Genomic DNA, 22,602 nt, shown 5'->3' with positions numbered 1-22,602 from the left:
ACATAGTTCACACCCGCATGCCTTAACTTCCAGCCGATTCGGGTGTCATGGCCATTAAAAGCGTGATTTTCAAAACCTTTAACAGGATCATACACGGTAACCACCCAGTATTGACTGGGATAGGTTCGCACCAAATAATCTCTTAGGAATACGGCTAAATCGTGGCGGCTTTTGCCGCTATGAGCAGATACAAGGCTCATGACTTCATCCTTGTACAGAGTGTCTGAAAGAAGTAAGGAGGATATGATAAATATGGACTTCAGCAAAACGATATCTTTGACTTTTGGCTAAAATTATGAGCCCCGGGATCTTGGCACGGTATTTTGACCTCGAGAAACATATATCAAATTGAATAAAAGCTAAAAGGGGGTTAGTTTGTAAAGCATCTGTGATGCTGAGTCGGTGGTGGAGTGGAACAAAATCCAGTTTTAGCAACAGAATTGACAAAGTAAATTCCCACCATTAATGGTAACATTAAAGAGCTGACGTTCAGAGCGCTTGCTCAGCTTCAGAACGAATCAAGGGATTGTGGGTTGCGTGTGGTTATATATCGATTGGTGAGTTACGCTATTTGCGGAAACATGGTGACATGAAAAACAAGAATAAATTAGCCGAAAAAAGAGTTTATTGATTCAATAGGAAATTTGGAAAATGAACTTTTGATCTGGATTCTTACGGCTTTCGATGTTGCCTTGATGAAGGAGGAAAGACCGCCGATTGCCATGTTCGAACAAGCAGTGAAGCTCCACTAATCGATATAAACACCGCACACAACTCACAATAAAAGCTAAGTTGATGTCCTTATGACTCCGTCTCTAACCTGTGAAATAGTATAATTTTAGCAAACTTTCATTTCATCCTTTGCTATGCCTGTAAATTCATTCTGTAATCGTAATCTTCTGATACATACCTATATATTCACAGCGGGCTGAAGCGGTTGTCCCATCCTGCTTGGTCCATACTTCTCCTTTACAATAAACTCTAGATACTCCTTTGAGTTTATAATCGTTATTGCAATGAACCGTGCACGTATCGCCTTCATAATTAAAACGTTCCGTGCATGTAACATAACCGTGGGGTACTGGGAAACTGTCTGTACATCTTTGTCTGCATCGTACCATGTTACCACAGCTTTGCCGCTGCCCATTCAAAGTGCACCTACTGGTTTATCGAGATATACAGTCAAAGACGTAGTCTTTCAATTCCATAAGTCATTTTACATTTTTCATCTTTCAAGCAAACACTTAGTTGTTTCTTCTAGATCCTCATAATGTTGCAATAACAAATGCTGGAGGGAAAATTTCTGCTAAACGAACTAACATCACGTGACAGAAATGAACTTCGTTGTTGGCTATTACATCTAGAACCACGTGACAAGATTACGTTAACATTCAGCAGCTTTCTGTTATCGTTCTAATTGAATTTTTAGGTCGGACATTTTCAAAGGGAATCGTCAATTGTCTTGAAAAGGGACAGTAAGGGCAATTAGAGCACCCGTAATTGTAAGTTTATTACAAGCGGAGGAAAGCATCTAAGTCTTTTTCGTCATCATTAGTCCTTGAATCACCTACCTACTGCTTCCAACAGGGCGATAAACAGTTTGTCTGGAACAAATATAAAACCCAGAATGAATCACTACAAAGGAAATTCTTCAAATACACTAGGATAAGCCTACCTTTGCATCATGTGCCAGCACTCGTCTTTCCCACAATCATGAAGACAGTCACGTTAGCAATGTTAATCTAACCTTCAGAAAGATACGTTTAAACCTTCAACTTCGTCTCCTTATAATATCAATATACTGCCCAACAGACAGGCAACTTTGTCAGCCAGGGGGTGTTATCTTGATATAACCCCAAATTCCTTTAACTAATAGTGCAAGGAACTGTACAGCCAGAAAGAATTAATAATCAAATCTTGAGAGTTAAAGGACCAACACATTTACTCACTTTTCAAAATACCAACGTTTTCAAAAAACACAAATGAAAGTGAGCACATGTATAATTTACCTTTTTCCGTTTCTAAGGAGAACAACTCGGGTTGTTCTGAAAGAAATACACAGACACTTATTAAGAGTTGAAAACACACAAACCAAGACGAGTAATAAGCAAATGAGTACCCTCTTGTGAACTGTAAAATATCGCAGCTTTCATTTATGCATTGAGAGGCTAAAGAATTTTTACACGATGCGCTCAGACGCGTAAAGTACTTTCAATATTCTTCGTAGTAGTATTGAAATTCGCTTTTTAGTGCGATGCTTCATGCATTCATTCACGCAAGGTTTCCTGCTCAACTGTTGTTAAATTACTTATGTCACACAGCACGATTAACACAATAGCCGCTGAGCTTATTTTTTTGTTGTAACTGCAATAAGACCAGATATACCTGCAAAAGAAAGGCAAGTGAGCTTGTCTATCAAAACGTATCTAGACAGTTACTCTGATCTCAACTGAATTTTGCATTGGCCCTTTACCTAGGTAGGCCCTCAAACAAACACAGTCAGCTCATTAAAAAAACTTTATCCTGTAAACAGGCGTCCTGGCCGGCGTCATGTTCGTATTTAACATATCTTCCATTCAGTCGACCCTTTGTTATTCTGAATACATACATCAATCATTTACTTACGGTGAACAAATAAGCCTATGGTCTGTCCAACCTGTTGCGATGCTCACAATCGCAGATATGTAGTTAAAGCCCAGTGATTCACAAATCTCCATGCTTGCAGAATGACTTGCGGGTGTTCCTGTTTCCGTGACACATACTCCTTCCCAGTTGCCGTTATTTAATACTTCAAGTCGTCCTTCATATCTGGTTGGCATTGGTTGAGCTAAACGCAGCTTAGAGCATGTTACCCGTACTTGGGAATTGCTTGAGCTGAGCGTTACACCCTCGGGATGATTTATGCCCACACTTCTGCAAGACAGGGTAAGAATGTTCTGTGCTGGAGTAGACGAAACAGTCGTCCACGCTCCGCCTTGCCAAAGTTGAAGTAAGCCACTTTTCCTATTCCACTGATCCTGTACTCCGACGAGTCTGGCAATAGGCTCACACGTGTCATCTACGTATCCAATCCACTTTCCATCGTTGCAAACTCGTCCGCCTTGCGGTATCTCCCAGTCACTTTCCCATCGGAGACGATTCGTCTTCCCAGAAAATACGTGACTTGGAAGATATAAGTTGTTGCAGTGAATTTTAACACAGTAGCCTTCGAGGGGATTGTTCGACGTGCCATACCTATTTGTGTGTCTTATATAGTCACAGGGAAGGTACGATCCATTATCAACAGTTGGCGGTCGTGGGCAATTTAGCGGCTGACAGTTAGGAACTGTCCCATCCCAGGCTTCATCCACACAGATACGTTCCTTAGGTCCATTAAGCTCGAATCCTTTGTGGCAAACATAATAAGCTTTTGATCCCTCGTGATGTCCGTCACTAGAAACCTCTCCGTTACTAGGCTTCGTGAGAACAGGACACTGTTTTATTTTTTTACAAACAGGAAGGGCGGGAATCCATTCTTGGTCTAAGCACGTTGCATTTTGTTCAGTGTGGTCGATGTAAATGTTATACCCCGTATTACATTTCACATCAGCGATTGTGCCGTGACCTGGAGTTGATGCGGAATTAGATGGAGTATACTCTACAGACGAGTGTGGTACATGTGCTGTGGAGCAGGATCTTTTCCGACCATAGGTCAAAAGTGTGTTGGAGACTGCAATTGTTGCGTTGCACTTTGTTAATGCGAGAGCGAAGACGTAATGGGAACCTGGTTCAAGAGATGACACGGTCAGCGATGTTTGACTATCCACTTGTGCTTTTTTTAGGGTTTTGGCCGGGTCCTGTCGTTGAAAATGCACAAGGTAAAGCTCAGTTTTTGGATGTGACAAAAGACCGCTTGATTGGTGCCATGTTAGGCTTACACTTGTGTCGTTTGAAGACACAACCTGCAGTTTGGTGCTCCTTTCGATGTAGTTGACACTATTGTTCAGCTTGTCGAATCTTGCAGCGATGGCCGACAAAGCGAATCCTTCCCACAAAGTGTCATTAAATAACACCTTGAGGTGTCTGTACTTGACACTCACTTTCCAGTTTCTAATTATCACTGTCAAAAGCTCACCATAAAAAAGAACGGAGGCTAAATTAGACTCATCAACTTGTAGATGTAAATCGTTGCCGACTAAGTAAATACAAATATCAGTAGAATTCAAATGCGCCAGTGAGAGGGTATCTTCAATCTCATCATTTGCGTAGTTGTCGATTATTTTCAACCCCGAAGCCTTATAGAGTAAATACAAATCTTTCCCTTCGCCGCCAACAAGTTTATCATCGCCACCACGAGTAGAAAGCGTATCTTCGCCTTCAAGGGCATAAAGTTTGTTATCAGAATCGGATCCGATCAAAGAGTCGTTGTGAATCGTCCCATATACGTTTTCAATGCTCTTGTAGCTATCTCCCTCAGCATCACCTTCTTTTCCAATTCCAATAATGAGATCAATAGTGACTCCCTTGCGAAGAGAGCCGTCACCTTTGAAAGCAAGTGTATCAGTGCCATTGCCACCATCGATGATATCCGCACCATTCCCACCATAAATGTAATCATCTCCAGGGCCGGCATATATGACGTCATCGCCATCCCCACCGAAAATTATATCATTACCAGCACCACCATAAATTGTGTCGTTACCTTGTTTTCCTTCAAAAATTGTTCCTGTGTCTCCGCCACGTAGAGTGTCAGCCACTGCTCCACCTTCGATTTCTCGTGTCGTGTTGGTGCCGGTCAGAATGTTCTCAGAGGTCAGCGATCCCTTTAAATCTTCCGCAGCTGCAAGTATACTAGTCGTTTTAGGATCAATACGTTGTGGCGAATCGACAATTCTTCGGTCGACAGCGATTATCATTCTGCATGGATACTGTTTTGAAATATTAAAGACTACTTTGTCCGCTGATATAATCTGAAGGTGCTGATACTTTACACCACGGAAGTAATCAAGAATGCGAACACTTAGTGAGCTAGGTCGTGTGTTTGATTCCAGAATGACATCATTTTGGCCATGAAAATACACACGAATGTCATCAAATTCTATTCCAAGCATGAGGGTATCCGTCTTGTCGTCGTCCGCATAATTGTTAATTTCATTAAACTCTCCATACCCGTGATTAAACACGTAAGTGTCCGATCCGTTCTTTCCCTCCAGATGCTGATAATTATAACCATTGCCTGTTCCGGGGTCGAGGTAATTATTAAGATTATTTCCGTATATTCTGTAACTACAGTGACTTGATTTCAATTGGAAACGGACTACGTGTTTCCAAGGCTCATTCTCCAGATTGTATGGTATTACTCCAGTGTCGCACCCTGCACGCGTGCATTGACATTCAGTCGGATCCTTAGATACTTCGTATGGCTCGAATTTCACCGTCTTACTATTTAGTCTTGACGTAATCCCATCAACAGTTCGTATTCCAAGATGCTGGTTGTCAGCCGAGTCAAACCAATTATGAAGTGTTATGATTGGTGTCTCATAATTTGAGACAATCCTCAAATGGTTATTGTCCTTCTGCAGTCGCAGGTTCACAAATGTTTCCTCTATGTACAACAAATCGACCTTCTGGCGATTGTCAAAGTTGTTGATGATTGCTCTTTGACATGTTTTCTTAATTACATAGTTGTCAGTGCCTTTCCCACCCTCGAGATAATCTTCTCCTCCAGAACAGCTCAAAAAGTTTGTCTGTGCATTTCCAACTACGCGGTCATTGTGTGGGGAATCGGACACAATGGCGACATTGGAGTAACCAGGTGGTTTGACACAGTCTGGGCTTGGGGAATCCGATAAATCAACACAGATTCCGGTGGCGGAATTTTTGTAGTCCAACATGATTGGTACTTTGGATACTCGTCCGCTTTCACTGGTAGTAACGTTAAATACAACATGATCTCCGGAGGTAAATAGCACATGCCGGTATCGGTATCCTAACTTCCAGTTGGTTATGGTAAAGCACGAGCTCTGTGCATTGTTTCTGTCAGTTACAGACAAGTCATTACCTACTGTTTGAATGTCTATCATTTCAAAGGGTACGTCAAAGACAATAACGTCAGTGGTGTTTAAGTAATCTTCTGCATTATTGTCAATAACATCGCAGCCTTCATTTGCTCTGATAATGTAGGTGTCTTCATCTTTTCCCCCGGTCAGGTGATCAGCACCACGACTCCCATCTAGGATGTTATTGACATCGTTGCCAACAATATGATCGGTTCCGTTCGATCCCGATACTTGTTTCACTTGACTGTATTTCCGATCATTGAGTGAAATCGTTTGATCACCTCTTGCTGTACCTAGATCTAGAGCCACCGCCACACATTGAACAACCTGAACACCATCGCTATTTAAAACTTGTTTTGGAACAAAAATTACCCCGTCCAGACTACGAAACGAGACATGACGGTAATATGTAGGATCTCCGGGAATGAACCAGTTGGTGATACGAATGTGATGGCTCTGGGAATAAGTGACATCAAGATCAGTTTTACTCTGATGACATCGGATGTTATCATAGTTAACGTTTATGACAACGATGTCGCGCAAGTCATCTTCAGCAAAGTTATCGATGACTGTTTTTCCGCCGTCCGACTGGATAATGTAGAGGTCACTACCCGAGCCTCCTGTAACAGCAGACATTTCAGGTCCTAAGTAAAAGGTGTCGCTGCCACCCCGCCCATACAGATTGTAATGATAGTTTCCAGTAACAAAGTTAACATTTAACTTGCCAAAGTTACAATCTGAATCTTTTTTTCCAGGGGGTTTTGTTGTCGGCTTTTGATGCTGTACGGCATAAAATGTGTTATTCTTGGAGTTTCCATAATAAGTGCCGTAAACAGATTTCTCATGGAGATTAGCTCCACAAATTACATCATACGACTTAATTGGAATAAAAAACCAGAGTTTTGCAGTTTCGTGTTTGTATTCGAAAGTCCTGGACTCTCCTATCCCAAGCACGATGTTCTTAACATCAGAACCAACTGTAAATGTCTTACGTATTGTTTTATGACTGCCAGAGACGTCACCGATTTCTAACGTAGCTCGGTTATTGTCGTTGAGCCTGAAGTTTATATAACCGCCAAAACTTGACAGCATGCCTTGGGTGAAATCGATCGTCCCTCCACTCCCATCTTTTTCTCCAATAATCTTGTAATAACTATCGGGGTTTGTCAGGTTCCGAAGGAGTGTTTTGTCGTATTCCTCCTGTTTTCTATAGGACTCCATTTGTCTTCTGAGGCCTCCTGTTAAGAAATCTGCAGCTCCATCCAAAAACCCTTTCACTAAGGCTGCAAGAAACTCCAACCCAGCCCACGGACTTTTCCAATTCACTTTCTCCATTTCTGCCATAATGTCGATGTAAAAGTCGTCAATGGCCATTCGTATTATTGAGAGGACAATCACCAGAGGTTCTGTAATGACTTCCGCTTCCGGGCAAAACGTGCCTATTAGGCTCAGCACAGTCGTGCTAACGTCAAGTGCTAAATCGATCACACGTAACGGTAATATTTTGAGGTCTGCCGGGTTATTAAGATTTAACTTAGCCAACTGCTCTATGTCTTGTTCAATGAAGTAGATATCGAATGCAAGTCCTACTACAGGGATGTCGCCAAGTAACTCTCCGATTCCTCTCTCTGCAAACCGTTCAACGTTGGTAGATAACCTTTCCAAGCCTTTCTCTAAATTCAGACCTTTTGCTAACCCTTTAGTTGCACTGCTTATAACTCGTTTTCCAACCTTGGAAACTATCTCATTGAGCCCGGTAAGTCCTCCAGGTGTATGGGCAGACTGAGCCACGGAAATGGCACCTCGAAGGTTATCACCTTCCTGGAAGTAGTTTACAGCCCCCAGAACGGAAAATATCAGACCGTGAACAGCTAGACCTTTATTTACCTTGGAGTAAGCCTCGGTAGCTCCAGACCTTTTCGATTTTGATAACTTGTCCTCAATCAGCTTGGGTGTAGCCAGCTCTTCAGGGCTTATTTCTAACTGCACGTGCTCACGTTCTTTGGCATCGCGACGATCTATCACGTCAAACTCCACCTTGTCTTCATTAACTTTAATGGAGCTCTCATCGACAGTTGCAGAGGAGTCTTTATTACCTAGTGAGCAGGCAAAGCGCTTTCTTCGACGTCTCGTCCCTGTGCAATATTTTGCGACCTTCTCGGCAATGACCTCTCCATCGTGATCTCCAGCAGCTCGTTTGCGGATGAGATATGAGGGAACTGTCTCACTGCCCTTATTATGTAGCAATTTGCGTCCTTTGTTTGCTCCAACACCTTTTTTTCTTACGGGATAGTCAGCATCGTTAAACTCTTCGTCTACGCGTTTTTGTTTGCTTGGAAGGTTTTTTAGCACCCCTTGAACGTAAGTGTCCATTGTTGGACTTCTTCCTGACTTATCAACTCCATTCAAATCTGCCAGGTTGGGAATACTGTCTGGAAACGTCTTTTCATCTCTTATTTTCTGAGCAAGATCCTTTAAAAACTTAGCTCTGACCTCATCCAACGGCCGAGCTGCTTCTGCAATCATTGAAATAGTCAGAAATTCTGTAGCAGCTCGAATGGTGTCTGCGGTCTCGAGGTCGTTGTTTGGGATTTTTAAATCTGTGGAGAAGTCAGGTTGTTTATCAAGATTGCTATCGACAGCCTCTAGCATAGACGTTGCTAGCTTATCATGGTCAGGAAATGGCTTAAGGACATCATCTAGTAATGTATCGTAAGACGCTGGCACTACACCACCTTTGCCTTTGTTGCCTCGTTTCGAAGTACCAGGCCAATCAGCATCATTAGTATATACCGCTATCTGGTGTTTACCATAACGTGGTCGACTCTTGCTCAAACGAAATTTTCTTTTCTCTCCGCCAATTGGAACTTCAAACCTCGTTTGTTTGAGTCCTTGAGTGTCGAATATGTCGTTATAAGATTGTAATGTTCTGAATACCTCTTTTAGGGGAACCTTATCAGATTCGTGAACTATCACTCTTCTAACTTTGCTTTTTCCTTCTGTGACTTCTTCATCTTCAATAATTCTTTTATTTGTTGTCTTGTCGGGGGTCGTCCATTCTTTCCACCTATCAATTGCCTCATCCCTGCTTTGGAGCAGGCTCTGAGTTAATTCAAATTTAAGTTTTGTTTCCCCTTCGGCCGCTATCTCTTTGCTTAGCTGCTCCCTTACTTCATACATTTTTGAACCAATATCCTCGCTTGTCGTCTTGAGCCAATCGGAAGGCGGTGGAATTAGACCGGCTAATTTGCTCTTTCGGACAGCAGTTCCAACCATAAAATCTCTGGCTGCGCTGAAGGCTTTATCCCTTTCGTTGGAGGAAACTGTTTTTTCTTTGTCTTGTTTCAGTAGTTCCGCATTAAAATCGGGCTGACTGTCTAAATTTGCATCTAACGCTTGTAAAGACACATCTTGTACCGTCTTCCTTAAGGCCGCCTTCAGATTGGAGTCAGACAGAGTCTTAACAGGGTCCTGAAGATTAGACAAATCCACGTCCGTGCCGGAGCGTACGGCGTGTAGTGAAAAGGTCCCGTCGCCTTTATTGGCGAGTTTAAACGTATAATCGTCGCTTCCGATTGGTACCTTAAATTCTGTGGGGTTTGTTTCTTTGCCGTAAAGAAGAGGATAATACTGCATAAACTGAAATACTCCTTTTAGAGATATTACTCCAGTTTTTTCAAATGTGACCTGTTTTCCACCTCCAGGCGTTGTTGTTTCTGTGACTGTCTTTGGTGCACCTGCCTTTAGCTGATCCCAGCTTCGTTTGACCTTCTCTTGAACCACTGCTCTGTCCAGATACTCTTGGACCGTTTGTTCGTCAGCGGGGTCAACCACTGACCTTTCCACCAGCTCGTCGGAGACATCCTTGTAAATAGCGACCAAACGATTGTCCCGCAGTATAACGTCATCAAGTAATCCCCAAGCGTGTAAGGCAGCATTCGAAAGCAAGAGACCAACTAAAAACAGAAAGGCCACCACTCGGACCCCCATACTTGAGGGGCGATGTAATTGAAACCTGTAAAACATGAGAACAGAAGTAAAAAGCAGTATAACAATAGCATTTACCTGGGCTTGCATCTTATCCTTCATAGTGTATTCCTCATTTCGCTGAACAAAACAAAGATATTTCCCGTTTTAGAGATTCCCCTTTTCCCGTTACCCATTCCTTCATAACCCTTTCCATCTTTTAGAGATGTATGTTGACACAACATCGCCTGATATGGAACGCAAATGAGAATTAACCAACTAAAGATAAAACAATTGACAAATAGCCGTATTATTATCAATACGCGCAAACGATGCTACTTGGGCCACAAATAAATTGTATGCCTCCAAAACTCATGTGATTGTCCTATTCAAATAAACGATGCATCTTATTTCGGAGCCTAAATCACTTTCGATTGTCTTGCCTGTGTTTTTATTATGTTCTGTTCAATTTAACACATCAGTATTCAAAAGCCGTGCTCGATCGCACGCATCCATGGCGCAGAATGACTTTTGTTTGTAGGAGAAATACTTACTTACTGGCATAAATTACTCTTGTCTCCCTAGAACTCCCGTGAGGGCTCTCAATGGCCTCCAATTGGTTGGGGTTGTCTCTTACAAATGCAAATTTACACAAAATTTCTAGGAGCTGCGAATACCCAGTGGAATAACTGTCCATCAACTGTACAAGTTGTCAACAGACAATAGAGTTCCGAGCATTCCCGATTGCTCCGAAATACTTTTTATGATCATATGATCATTTGGTAGAAAACCACGCATCTGCGACAGCTGCGTTAAATCTTGATCGTGTCAAGAGTCTTTCCCCGCAACGACTTGTGGTCTGTAGAATAAATGTTATGAGCGTTTTCAGCACACTTTTGAGCCACCTCCGAAACCTCCGTAAAAACCAATTTTGTTCACTTTCCAAACTGCAATGCAAAAGAGCGTAACACAATTTTTTCTCCGTCCCGCCATATATTTTTCTATCGCACCCAGTCGCGCGATACCTGCTTTAATTACGCTCGCCAACTGAACTCTAAGCGCGGCGTGTGATGAAATTAGTCCTCAGGGAATTTACAATTCGCGGACGCCGCGTGCTTGACAAACAAATTACTGCAATTATTCTTTAGCGCTCTTTAATTGCAAGGTATAGTTGCATCCTTTTGAAAACTACTTGTTCCCAAGATCGCATTATACCGTATAGCTATTACCCTGTTTTGGAGAAGTGAGAAATTTAAACAATTGCCAATAAGAAACAATAACAAAGTAACGAAACAAAGAACAGAGATAAAATTGTCTTGATGAGCAGTGGATCTCGGGCTCTCACGCCGTCACCAATAGATGACAATAGGTAACAATAGCACTTTAAACGGCCAAATGACTAAATAACTAAATAAAAATGACTAAATAAAGTACCCACGCCGATCGATCGATGGGATAGTTCTCCTCGCTGTTTGAGAAAGGAAATGCTTATCGAACGATTTATAATTGTCATATGGCTAAACAAACCTCTGAAGTAACTCATCAAAGCATTTTTTTTTAGAAAAAATTGAAATAGAGAGAAGCGTTGTACAGTGGTGCGTGGCAAGATTTGTTACGAAGCCCAGGTGCTACGTATTATGTTGCATGTAAATAAACGTCGAAAACTCAGAACTTTAATTTTAATAAATCCACTTGTAAATCCAAACATCCACGAGCTAAAGTACTGCGACAAGCATTTCGATCAGCCCAATTTTAGCGATTTAGGTTCATCTATTCCAGGTTTTCTACAGACATCAAAAGGAACTAACTAAGTACGGGAACCAAAAGAGCGAAATTATACGAATGCAACCCTTACCGACTGTTTCGTTCCAAGTACAAATGTCCAATGTTCTTCAAAAACAACAACATGGCGGATCGCAAATCAGAGACAACCCACATGCTTCATAACACGTGAAGCAAACACGTTACGTCATACACAGGTCCGCACAACGTGCGCAATCGTAGCTACAAGATTACGCAAGTCACGTGGACTCAGGTTAAATGAGGAAATTCGTGATTCAGAGCCCATTCCTAGACTCAGTTCCTTACGACTCGAGTAATCAGATTGTTTTGCAGACTGACTAGAGGCACCTTTAAAGTGCCACAAGCAACAAAATTTCTTGTAGCTTATGAATAATTAACGAGGATAGATGCCTTTTCCAATCGTTTTGTCGTGACAAGGGATGAAATTTTACGAAAATTTCACTCTGTACCACTGGCTTTTTAACAGAAGTCCTTGTTAAAAAGGACTGAGGTTATAATCGGGTTATTTTGCTATATTGGTCAGTTGCAAGGGATTATTTTGTAAGTATCAATCTGTGAAACAACGGTTGTCTTCGCCTTGAAATTACTACAAGCTGTGTATTTCGGGTGGTAACTCGTCGTGAAACTATACGATCATCTTAAGAGAAAAGTTGCTCAAGTATAGTATTTAACGAAATTGGAAAAAAATCGGTTAAAAATGGGTGTTATTTAAAGTGTTTTACGAATTTACAGACTTTATAGACATGTTTTCATGCATGATAAAAAAAAAATAACACACAAACTGCGGTGACAAACATGATAATAAAACGCGTTTTGGAAAACAAAATTCATAAACTTGACGTTTCGTATGTTTCTTCACAAGTAACTAATTAACAATAACAATGACAGAAACTGAGAGAAATTTGCATATTGAAAGATGCAAACTAATATGTAAAGGTTGCGATCGACTTTTTATTCATTCGTCTTTTCAGAGATTAATATTTTTTAAGAGCAGTTTGCTGTAAGGATCAACTAAGGTCATGCAAGATAGAAAAAAACGGATTTTCCCAAACTTGGCCAGAATAAAGGCCTAGGTCAACTAGGTCTAAAAATATAAGTTTAAGGACGTTTAGAGTTTTACTTATTTTTTGCAATTTTTTTTGTATTTTGCGTTCGCAGCGGCCTAAATTGACGCCGAAATTAGGCATTTTTCGGAAGCTCTCGTTTAAAAAGTGAAAGCATTCTAGAAAAGATTAACCCAGGAAATCAAAAGACCTTATTTCTTCTGCTCATTCGCGGTGTAAAATCTAACTGAAAGTTGAACGTGAATTTTTGGCGAATTGTTTAAATTTGTGCTTTTCGACAGTGTTTTAGACGAAATACAAGCGTCAAAAAAGCACTCTGGTACATAGCTTTACCCAACGAGACTATTCTCTGGGGAAGAACAATCGTATCACCTACACGTCGGGCGAAAAAAAAAAAATTGGGGTAAATTAATCGGCGAATTCTGCGATTACTGAAAAGCCCCTTGGGGACGTGGAATAAAAGTATGTATGTATGCATTTTCAAAACAGGTCATTTGAGCAATACGAGCGGCCCTTTGACCTTTCTATGGTTGGCCATTCGTTTCAAAATTACGACAGGGTATACAAGGATTTTTCTGCCGCGTATACTTGTTTACATACGTTACGTATGGGCTTTAAGCTCATATATACGACCATTTAGATCGCGTATATACGCATTTTTAAAGGGCCACACATTTGCGTAAATTCAAGCGCGGGGATTTGCGAAATAAATGCCCAAATATACGCGTCCTACAAGGACCCATATATACGCGTGCTAAAATGCGCGTATATGCGGGTCTCAAAAAATTACGTTGTATATGCCAGCACGAAATGTGCCTTTTAAGAGAATGGCTTTTCGTGTATGATAGCAATGAAAATTACTTTAACTAAAAATCGTCAATATGGCGGCAGTGGTGAAATGGCTTGTCTTGGTCTATCTGCTATTTAATGTTTGTTACTGCAGCTCCCCCAGTGACTGAACTTCCAGAAACAGTTATGCGTGTTTTGAATGACTGTTTAAGATTTTATCCTTACGCTAATCGTAACATGGCAGAGAACTTGATCGTTCGTCGTGAAGTTGCTGTGGATTCTGTTCACCGTTTAGGACAGAGGTGCCCAAGCGAATGCTGAGAGAATTCTGCCTCTCGAATTGCTGGTGAGACAAATTCAATACTTACTACATAGATGGGAAATGTTTGCAGTTCAGTGTTGAACTTGAGTAATCTCAAACTACGCAAAGCATAAGCATTGGAAAACAGTTTTATAGAGAAAAATTTATATTTGGGTTAACTTTTAATCCTGGGTTAGCGTTAATCGGCTTTCGAACAACCCGGCCCAGATGATTCGAGAAATATGACTGACGTGGGTTTTCCAATTCTGGTATCAGTATCATGCTGGGTCATTTGCGAAGTAGAAACATCTATGTTCGGTGTCAGCGTGTAAGGGAAAGTTTTTTTCAAACTGACCCAGCAGGGTCTGATTTGAGGTGGTTCAATACCATCACGAGGCGCCAGGGGACCTATAATTCTCTCTGGCACATTGATGGACTACACTGCCTTATCAGTTGGAGGTTTATAATACCTGGTGGTTTTGACAGGGCTTTAGACTTTAAGTTGTGCAACAAAAAATTCTGCTGCGACTGGACTAGCTCTGTTCTTAGCTGCTGTGCAAAGTTATGGATTGCCCTCTAGAGTGTGTTCAGACGAAGGGGATGAAAATTTAGAGGTAGGAAGAGTTCTGCTATGGCACAGGGGATTTAATAGGGGAAGCAAAATTGCTGGGTTGTCTGTACACAGCCACTGAATTGAACGTCTCTGGAGAGAAGTCTTTATTGGAGTCGGTCAGTTCTACTACACTCTTTTCTACCAGATGGAGGAAAATGGCATCCTGGAATCTACCAGCATAATCGATCCTTTCTGTTTGTATTACATATTTCTTTCCAGAATTAACAACCAGTTAAACCTCCTAGTTGAGGCATGGAATAACCATGCTGTACGCACAACTAATATGGGTGAACGCAGTGATTTTACAAGATATATGTAATACTGCAAATACTAGCTGTCAGGGACACATCTGGTGATAACATCCAACCAGATGAATTATCTGGTGAAGACCCAATAGGACTTACACTAAAATCACATTCTGTTTCCTAAAACTCCCCTTGAGGTATTGATATATCATGGGCTGGACGACCCACTCTTCCATTAGAAGCTGATGCAGTTGGCAAAGCCCTAATGGGAGTACACTGAGGTGCATGAAACTGCTCTTAATGCAAACATTTCCCATCTAAGTAGTAAATATTGCATTTGTCTCACCAGCGACTCTAGAGGCCGTATCCTCTCAGGATTCGCCTTGGTACCTCTGTTTAATGAATCAACTAAAGGATTAGCCTGCGTAGCTTGGCGGTTTAGCAATTTTTTAAGCAATTTGAGAGCGAGCGCACAAAGCGAAAAAGTCGCGAAAACGAGCAGGAACCCCCCAGGCTCGTGGCTACGCCGCATTTGGCGCTCGTTATCGCTTCGCCGCTTTCTTAGCGTTCAAATTGCCTAAAAACCGCCAAGTTACGCAGGCCACTAAACGATGTACAGAGTAATCCACAGCAACTTCACGACGATTAGCGTTAGGATAAGATCTTGAACAGCCATTCAAAACACGCATAACTGTTTCTAGAAGTTCATTCACTGGAGAGCTGCAGTAACAAACATTAAATAGCAGATAGAGCAAGACAAGGCATTTTACCACTGCCGCCATATTGACGATTCCTAGTTAAATTAATTTTCATTGCCATCATACATGAAGAGTCATTCTCTTAAAAGGCACATTTCGTGCATATAAAACGTAATTTACGAGACCCGCATATTTGCGCATTTTCGCACGCGTGTATATGGGTCCTTGTAGGACGCTTATATTTGGGTATTTATTTCGCAAATCCCCGCGCTTGAATTTACGCAAATGTGTGGCCCTTTAAAAATGCGTATATACGCGATCTAAATGGTCGTATATATGAGCTTAAAGCCCATACGTAACGTATGTAAACAAGTATACGCGGCAGAAAAACCCGCGTATACTCCGTCGTAATTTTGAAACGAATGGTCAACCATACCTTTCATGTCATTCGGAAATCAACACACGGCAGCTCTTAATTTGACTTTCATTCGTCGGAATACACGTTTCTTTGCTTTTGTTTTGCTTTCCTGACATATTCTCAAGTAAAAGAAGTTAGAATTTTGAATTTGGAGGCATTTACCCGCTATAAAATAGGAACAGCTGGCGTATTGTTGAAATTTGACCCACTTCGCATTTAGACGGTTACGTCATAAACAAGTTGATCGCCGGATTACATGTTAAAATTCGCAGCTGTGCAGCAGTGGACGGGCGGTTTCTCGTACTTTAACTGCACGTTTTGACGGGCGAGAGCACTTTTACGCTGTTTCTTAAACAGGCAGCTCAAAACGGTTTGTATATGTCAAGATCTGTTATACCCTGGACTGGATCAAAAAAGTAGATGGCCGATGTGACTACAGAAGCGGAACGTTCATGGCACAAATTTCCACTGCGTTGGAGTCAATGATTTAAGGCCGCTCGGATAATAGAGCATTAAAAAAAAAAACAACGATGAATCCACTCTGAGCAAAGATTTATTGGTTTCTTTGATTCAGATGATGATATGGAGTGTGCGCGCTTGAACGCTCCCAAAATGTCGGCTGATTTGTAGTCCGGGTGCCCACGCTGGGAAAGGCGGTTAAAAAACAGTTTCGTTTATTCGAGGAGTTGGTAGACTTTGACTCACCCAGCAATGTTCTTTAGACCTTAGGGAATAATAACGGGGTGGCAGTGGAGCTGGCCAAGTGGGCCGTGGTAATCGAGAGCACCTCGAAGTACTCCCCTTCTGAGTGTCTATGTATTTCTTCAAGTGATTTCCACAACAATCTGGGACAAGGGGTGAAATAGTTTATCACCTATGGCCATCAACAGATTTTGTCTAATGATACAAAATTTTACCAAGATAGAGTTCATGCCATGGATAACATGATGATGTTTATAATGAGTCACGTGATCAGATTATGACGTGATAAAATTGACAAAAACCGAGAAAGTCAATACGGCCGAGTACATTTTATCTGTGCACGTAATCTTAAACATCATTTCGGAGAGGGCATTTTACATTTGTTCTTATTTTTGCATGAAGTTCCCTTCACTTATCAATTAAAAACTATTGAGAAAAATATTAAACAATTAGATTATTTACTCTCGATTTCTATCACGCGATGGAAATCGAGGGCGAATAATCCAATTGTTTTAGTATAAATCTAATAGTCGTTTAACACTTTACTCTTTTAAACGAAGTTTAGATGCTCTTCACCGTACACTTCGAAAACGCGAATACGGGCCGTTATTTTGTTAACAAGGGCACACGGCTACGTTACTCACAATCTATCACAGATTGTAGTTCATCACTAAATTTTCTCTGATTGTTATTGATCAGTGGCATCTTTTCTCCTTCGTACTGACCGACATCGAATGGATTTACCAATTTCGTGTCAATGCACGGAATGATATTATTCACGTCATTTTCATCTCTTTCAATTCTCTGTGATCCCAGTTCCTTATGAAAGCTTGAGCCTGCTGAAGTTCCACTCATAACTTTGAAAGAAGCTGTTGCTGCTTCCATCATATGAGCTGTGAGTGCCCACCTATCTCGTGTTCCCTCCATGCTAGTAACTCCAACAATTCCTCCTTTAGTTTTGGAATCTCTGTTCACTGTCTGTTCCAATGCCATGTCTGGTTGGACAGAATTGAACGATGACTCGGAAGATGATGTTGAAACAGCATTGGCTCTATTCTCAGTGAACTCTACATGTAATGTTGGGGTGTCCTCTTGCAGCATCTTCATATCTGTTCAGTAAACCGTTCCCCAACTGAAGTAGTTTAGGTGGTCAAATGCTCTGTCATAAGGTAGCATTACACTGAATGTTTCAAGATGCAAAAGCCAATTAGCATCTCTGTCACCATGGATGAAATTCAACAACAGCCACACCATTTTCATGTATTCATTCCAAAATGCAAACAAAGCCGAGCATTTACAACCGTGTTCTTTGAACTGGATATACAGTAGACTAATCTTCTAAATCAGCAAGTTACCGAGCTCAATTGCGTTCTGTCGGATCTCGCTTCGTTGTTGTAGTACAGAGTTCTGCCCTTGTTGGAAAAGACCGAGAAACTCCTGCTTTTTCTCTCTGATGCAATTCATTTCTTTCTCATCAATTTTTCCGATTTTCTCTAACCATTCCATAAAGGGGCTCCACTGTAATCTCTCCAATGCTTCAAGAGTTAGTTTATGAGCTCTTATTGCTCTGTTATAGTGCGTCTCGCTGATTATCTTTGTTGCGACATTGCTACCACATATGTCACTCTCGATCCAAAGATCCTCAACACCTGATTCTGCCACGCACTTGCCAATAACACCGAGTAAGTTTTTAGCTTGATGAAACCCTCCCAGTCAAACAATTACATTGTCCAGCTCTTGTGAAATAGCCCACTGAATGCGCTCGGCCTCACAGTAAATTCCTTCGTCAAAGCATGGTTACCACTACATTCTTCTGACGAAAGCTCTCGCGGAAAGTCTTGTCCAGACTTTTCAGGCATGCGTAGACTGTGTTTGGTTCTTTAACAGATACAGGAACCATTGGAGGAAAACCTATACGGATTGGCCGAGAGTTGTTCACGGTGACTATAGCATGAAAGCCAGTCCACCCAGGAACGTTCTGCTTGGTTTGTGTTTGACGTACTTAAACAGTAACCAGCTTTGTTGGGGCATTTCTGGTAAACACCCAGGCTTGATTCAATCCTTGTAACTTCTCTCTCCAATGCACACTGTTGAAAGAAGTTTGCCCTGACTTTTTTGACAGAGGTGAGTACTGGCGTCTTACTGGTGAACGCAAGTTCTTACAATTTTGTCTCAGCAGATTTTAATACTCGTCTTCTGACCTTGCTAATTTTTTGCGCCGGGAGTACCAGGTTATTTGGATCTAGTGCAAACCCCCCTTGGTAAAAAGCCTTACTCATCACGTGTACACTGTCGTTCCCATCAACGGTATCCTGCAAGTAGTTTGCATTGTCTGCAGCACTTTGCACAAATGCATCACTCACAATGTTCGAAGGAAGAATTGCTTGATAATATCCATCTTCCTCTTCAAATTGATTCAAACTCATTTCTGGCCATTTTGTGTCGATCTGTTCACATTCCCAGTAGTTTACACAGTGCCCATAATGGTTTAACATGGTAATTATTTCCTTTCCACGCACCGTGGTTTTCATAGCCAGCCCAAGACCTACATTTTTGGGCATTTTCTTCTTGGCCCCTGAATTACAAGATACAATATCTTGGCCGATAGCTAAAATATTTCTTGTCTCGTTCTCCTTTAGAACACTTTCATTGCAATAATCATCTTAAAAATTGCTGCGTCTTGCAGGTACAACTTCTGTAGTCTTCTGTATACTTAGGTCAGATACAGTATAAACCCCTCAGGTGTTTCCCTTTGGTAAGATTTGACACATGGCTAACAGGCCTAACTTTGCTAACATCAACTGACTTGAACTGAATTTTTTTTTAATCCACCCCTTTTGTTTCAATTCAAAAAATAGTCAGTGAATTTTAAGTGAAAAATGTGACGTATCGATTTTCAATTTAAAAAGCTCGCAATTTAAAAATGAATGGCGCTTTTTCGCACCTCTATTTCATTCAAGAATTCGTTGGGTTTTAGTTTGTACCGCCGTCAAATCTGCCTTAAACTGGTTTCTTTTTTTCTTGCAGGTGAGGTCGACAAGCCTTTTTTAAGGCTGTTTACTTATTTCTAATTCGTCGAGACCTCTTTTACCTCGACTAATTATTTATCTTTGTTATTTTTTAACGAAATAAAACGTATTCTATTTTTTTTATTGTTATTTTTCCATTTAGTGTTTGCAAGTGTGTAAAGAGAGCACTTCTGTTAAAATTTACACTATTCTTCAAACAGTCCTTTGTTAATGACTGAAATCGTCCCCCAGTATTACTCATTTAAAATTAACTTAGTTGTATCGGATTCTATATTATGTGCTTTTGTATCTATTTATTACAAACAAGTATCGTGGTTTTCTTGGCACGGCAGATGTGTTTTTTTTTATACTTCTTGTATGACTAATTCACCTTCCTTTTTGAAACTTAGCTTCGAGATGCGATCCAATAGGCTGATTCAAATAACTTTAGTATTGAGAGAAAAAGCAAATTACGAGGTAAACTATAGATGAATAAAAACAGTTGACGTTTTTGTGAGAACTTACCTTGTGGGGCAAAATAACAACCACCATGTTCCCAGAATCAGACAAACTGCAAGTACTAAACATACCCTGACAGAACATGATACCCAAATGTATTAAGGGAAATAAAGTTTGTAATAGAAATGGATAGACGGAAAAATGAAGGGGAACAACAATAACATTGTGTTTTTAACTTTTAATCCCTTATTTTTAATAATGACATTTTTTGAAAGCGTATCTTTTTCAAAAAAAATATAATATACGTGTAAAATATGTAACTTAGTCTTAAGAGCATGTCCACCAGAGGACCAGGCAGAGGTGATACATGCCATCTCACCGATTTCAGTGAAACTTGGCCAGATTGAAAGGTATACCCAATAACTCAAAAAGCCAAAACGGTTTCAAAATTGCAATTTTCCGGGGGGAGTTACACCACCCCCCTACTTTTTTCACATAAATTTCTTTAAATACTACACTAAATGAGGGTAAAAGTAGGGGGCTCTTAAACCTGAGCAATTCATCTAATTCAATTGTGGCTATACATGAGTGTAGATTAGTCCTACATGAGTTATGTACGGGAGTTTCATGTAATTTGATTGATTACCTGTCAATCAATGTAAGCTAATAACTACCCATGTAAAATGGCATAGCAAAGTATGGTGATTTTGAGGCCAAATATCTCCTGTGGCCAAGTCCCTCCCAAAGAGATATCTATACCACGGTTCATTTCCACCTTTGGTCTGTACGAATTATCAAAAAAATTTTTGGGACCTGCCATTTTTTGTTCGCAGATCGAGCTCAAACCCTGCACATCTTGCACAAGATGTTAGTTTAATGACTGACATCGTAAAAGTTCCTGCACAAACCGCACCCGTAGATTAGCCATAACCCCAAGATGGAAGCTCAAATATTGAAAAGCAACGTAAAGACAATAAAGTTTGAAGTTCCAGTGAAGTTCTAATCGGTATAAAAACAAAGACAACCAAGTGCGGTTTCAGAACACTGATACAGCGGCTGTTGCGAGCCTTCAAATGCATTTAAAAGTCTTTAGATAACAAATTTTCACTTGTTATACCTTCTCGTCTTCCTAATTCACTCTTCGTAAACTTGAGATTTTCTCTTGATAACATTATCGCTTCGCCGGAACACTCCATGACATTCAACTTCGTACACCATATCGAAACGATACGAATTAGTGCTTAGTAGCCAAACTTTGAAATGTGGAGAGGAGTCTGGGCATCTCAACGCGTAATAGAGGGGCTACGACAAAACACTGACCCCTGGTCAACTGACCCCCTACTTAACCCCCTTACCGATCCCCTCTAAAATTCACTGGAAATAATAATTAAAGAAAAATATACATTAAGGCCGACTTACCCAAGGAAAAAATTATTTTTCAATACCGCACAGTGTTATTACGCATACATAACGTGTATGAGCCGAGCGATAATTTTCACGTGCGTTATATCGTTTGCAGGTTCACTGAGAGACTTGAGAACATCACAGCATAAAACGAAAAAAAATGTTAGCATTTCCCCAAAACATTTGCGTTTCTGACGGGCAAAAAAATTGATCGAAAGGGGGAAATAAATTACTATTCCTACTGTAAACATTTTCACTGATGCGCCGAGGTTTCTTGCTTTGTTTACTTTTTGGCGCAAAGATAATTATCTGGCGTCACGAAATATCCCAGTTCATGTTTCACCGAGGTTTTTGAATAGTAAGTTCAAGAACAATTTCATGACCCTGAACTTGGAAAAAAGAAATTAACCCGACATTCCCTGAAAAAATTCAGAAAACTATTCCTCCAATAAGCCGAGACAGAAAATTACGGACATTCATAGTTACTGTCCATTTTCAGCTTAAATAAAACACTTCCTCGCCTTGTTTATTTCAAAGTACCTTTCCTTTTTCTTTTTAACAGCATTTCTTAACGACTATTATTAAATATATTTTTGTGAAATTGTTCTTGAACTTATTGTTTAAAAACTTCAGCGAAACATGAACTGTGATGTTTCGTGCGCCAAATGATTACGTCTACACTGAAAAGTAGACAACTTTGTCTGCGATTGTAAGTGGGACCTTCGCACAACAAAGTCATTTTCTTCGTGACCTTTACGTTGTGAAAACAATGTCTAATCTTTCCTGTTCCTTCGCCTCGCACTGTGACTCTCACTGCGATATTTCATCCCAAGGAAACGAGCTTCTTTCTCTGAGCTCTTGCTAGAGATATAAGTGCTCATCTTCGACAAATCTCTGTATCCCAAACAAGTGTCTCTTCTGAGAAAGAACTAATTCTTGCACGCGTGGGGTTGTTTGATGAAGGCGGCCGTGACTTCACAATTTGTCCAAAACACCGGGATCAGTTAGGCGTCAAGTTCAAGGCCTCGATAAAATGTCAGCATCCACTCCATGGAAATCGTAAGCGTAAGAGGGAGAGGGGTGTTAACCTGCGA

The 22,602-nt window shown here is 40.8% G+C and overlaps 1 protein-coding gene across 1 annotated transcript; it reads right to left on the bottom strand.

Moving 5' to 3' along the window:
• Positions 1 to 2,366: 2,366 nt before the first annotated feature.
• LOC110057995 (uncharacterized) lies at positions 2,367 to 10,102 on the bottom strand. The gene has a single exon (XM_020764591.2). It carries the CDS (start codon positions 10,062 to 10,064, stop codon positions 2,622 to 2,624), a length of 7,443 nt encoding a protein of 2,480 aa, XP_020620250.2. The 5' UTR covers positions 10,065 to 10,102; the 3' UTR covers positions 2,367 to 2,621.
• Positions 10,103 to 22,602: the final 12,500 nt, after the last annotated feature.

Source organism: Orbicella faveolata, unplaced genomic scaffold, assembly GCF_042242905.1.
Source record: "Orbicella faveolata isolate gen_17 unplaced genomic scaffold, um_ofav_v1 contig_46, whole genome shotgun sequence".
Classification (NCBI taxonomy): Eukaryota; Metazoa; Cnidaria; class Anthozoa; order Scleractinia; family Merulinidae; genus Orbicella; species Orbicella faveolata.
Note: the sequence above shows the minus strand (reverse complement) of the source record. Positions and strands in the feature narration are given on the sequence as shown.

Bases quoted from the DNA above. Each gene is read 5' to 3' on its own strand.
- LOC110057995 (XM_020764591.2), bottom strand. From the start codon at position 10,064: ATGTTTTACAGGTTTCAATTACATCGCCCCTCAAGTATGGGGGTCCGA.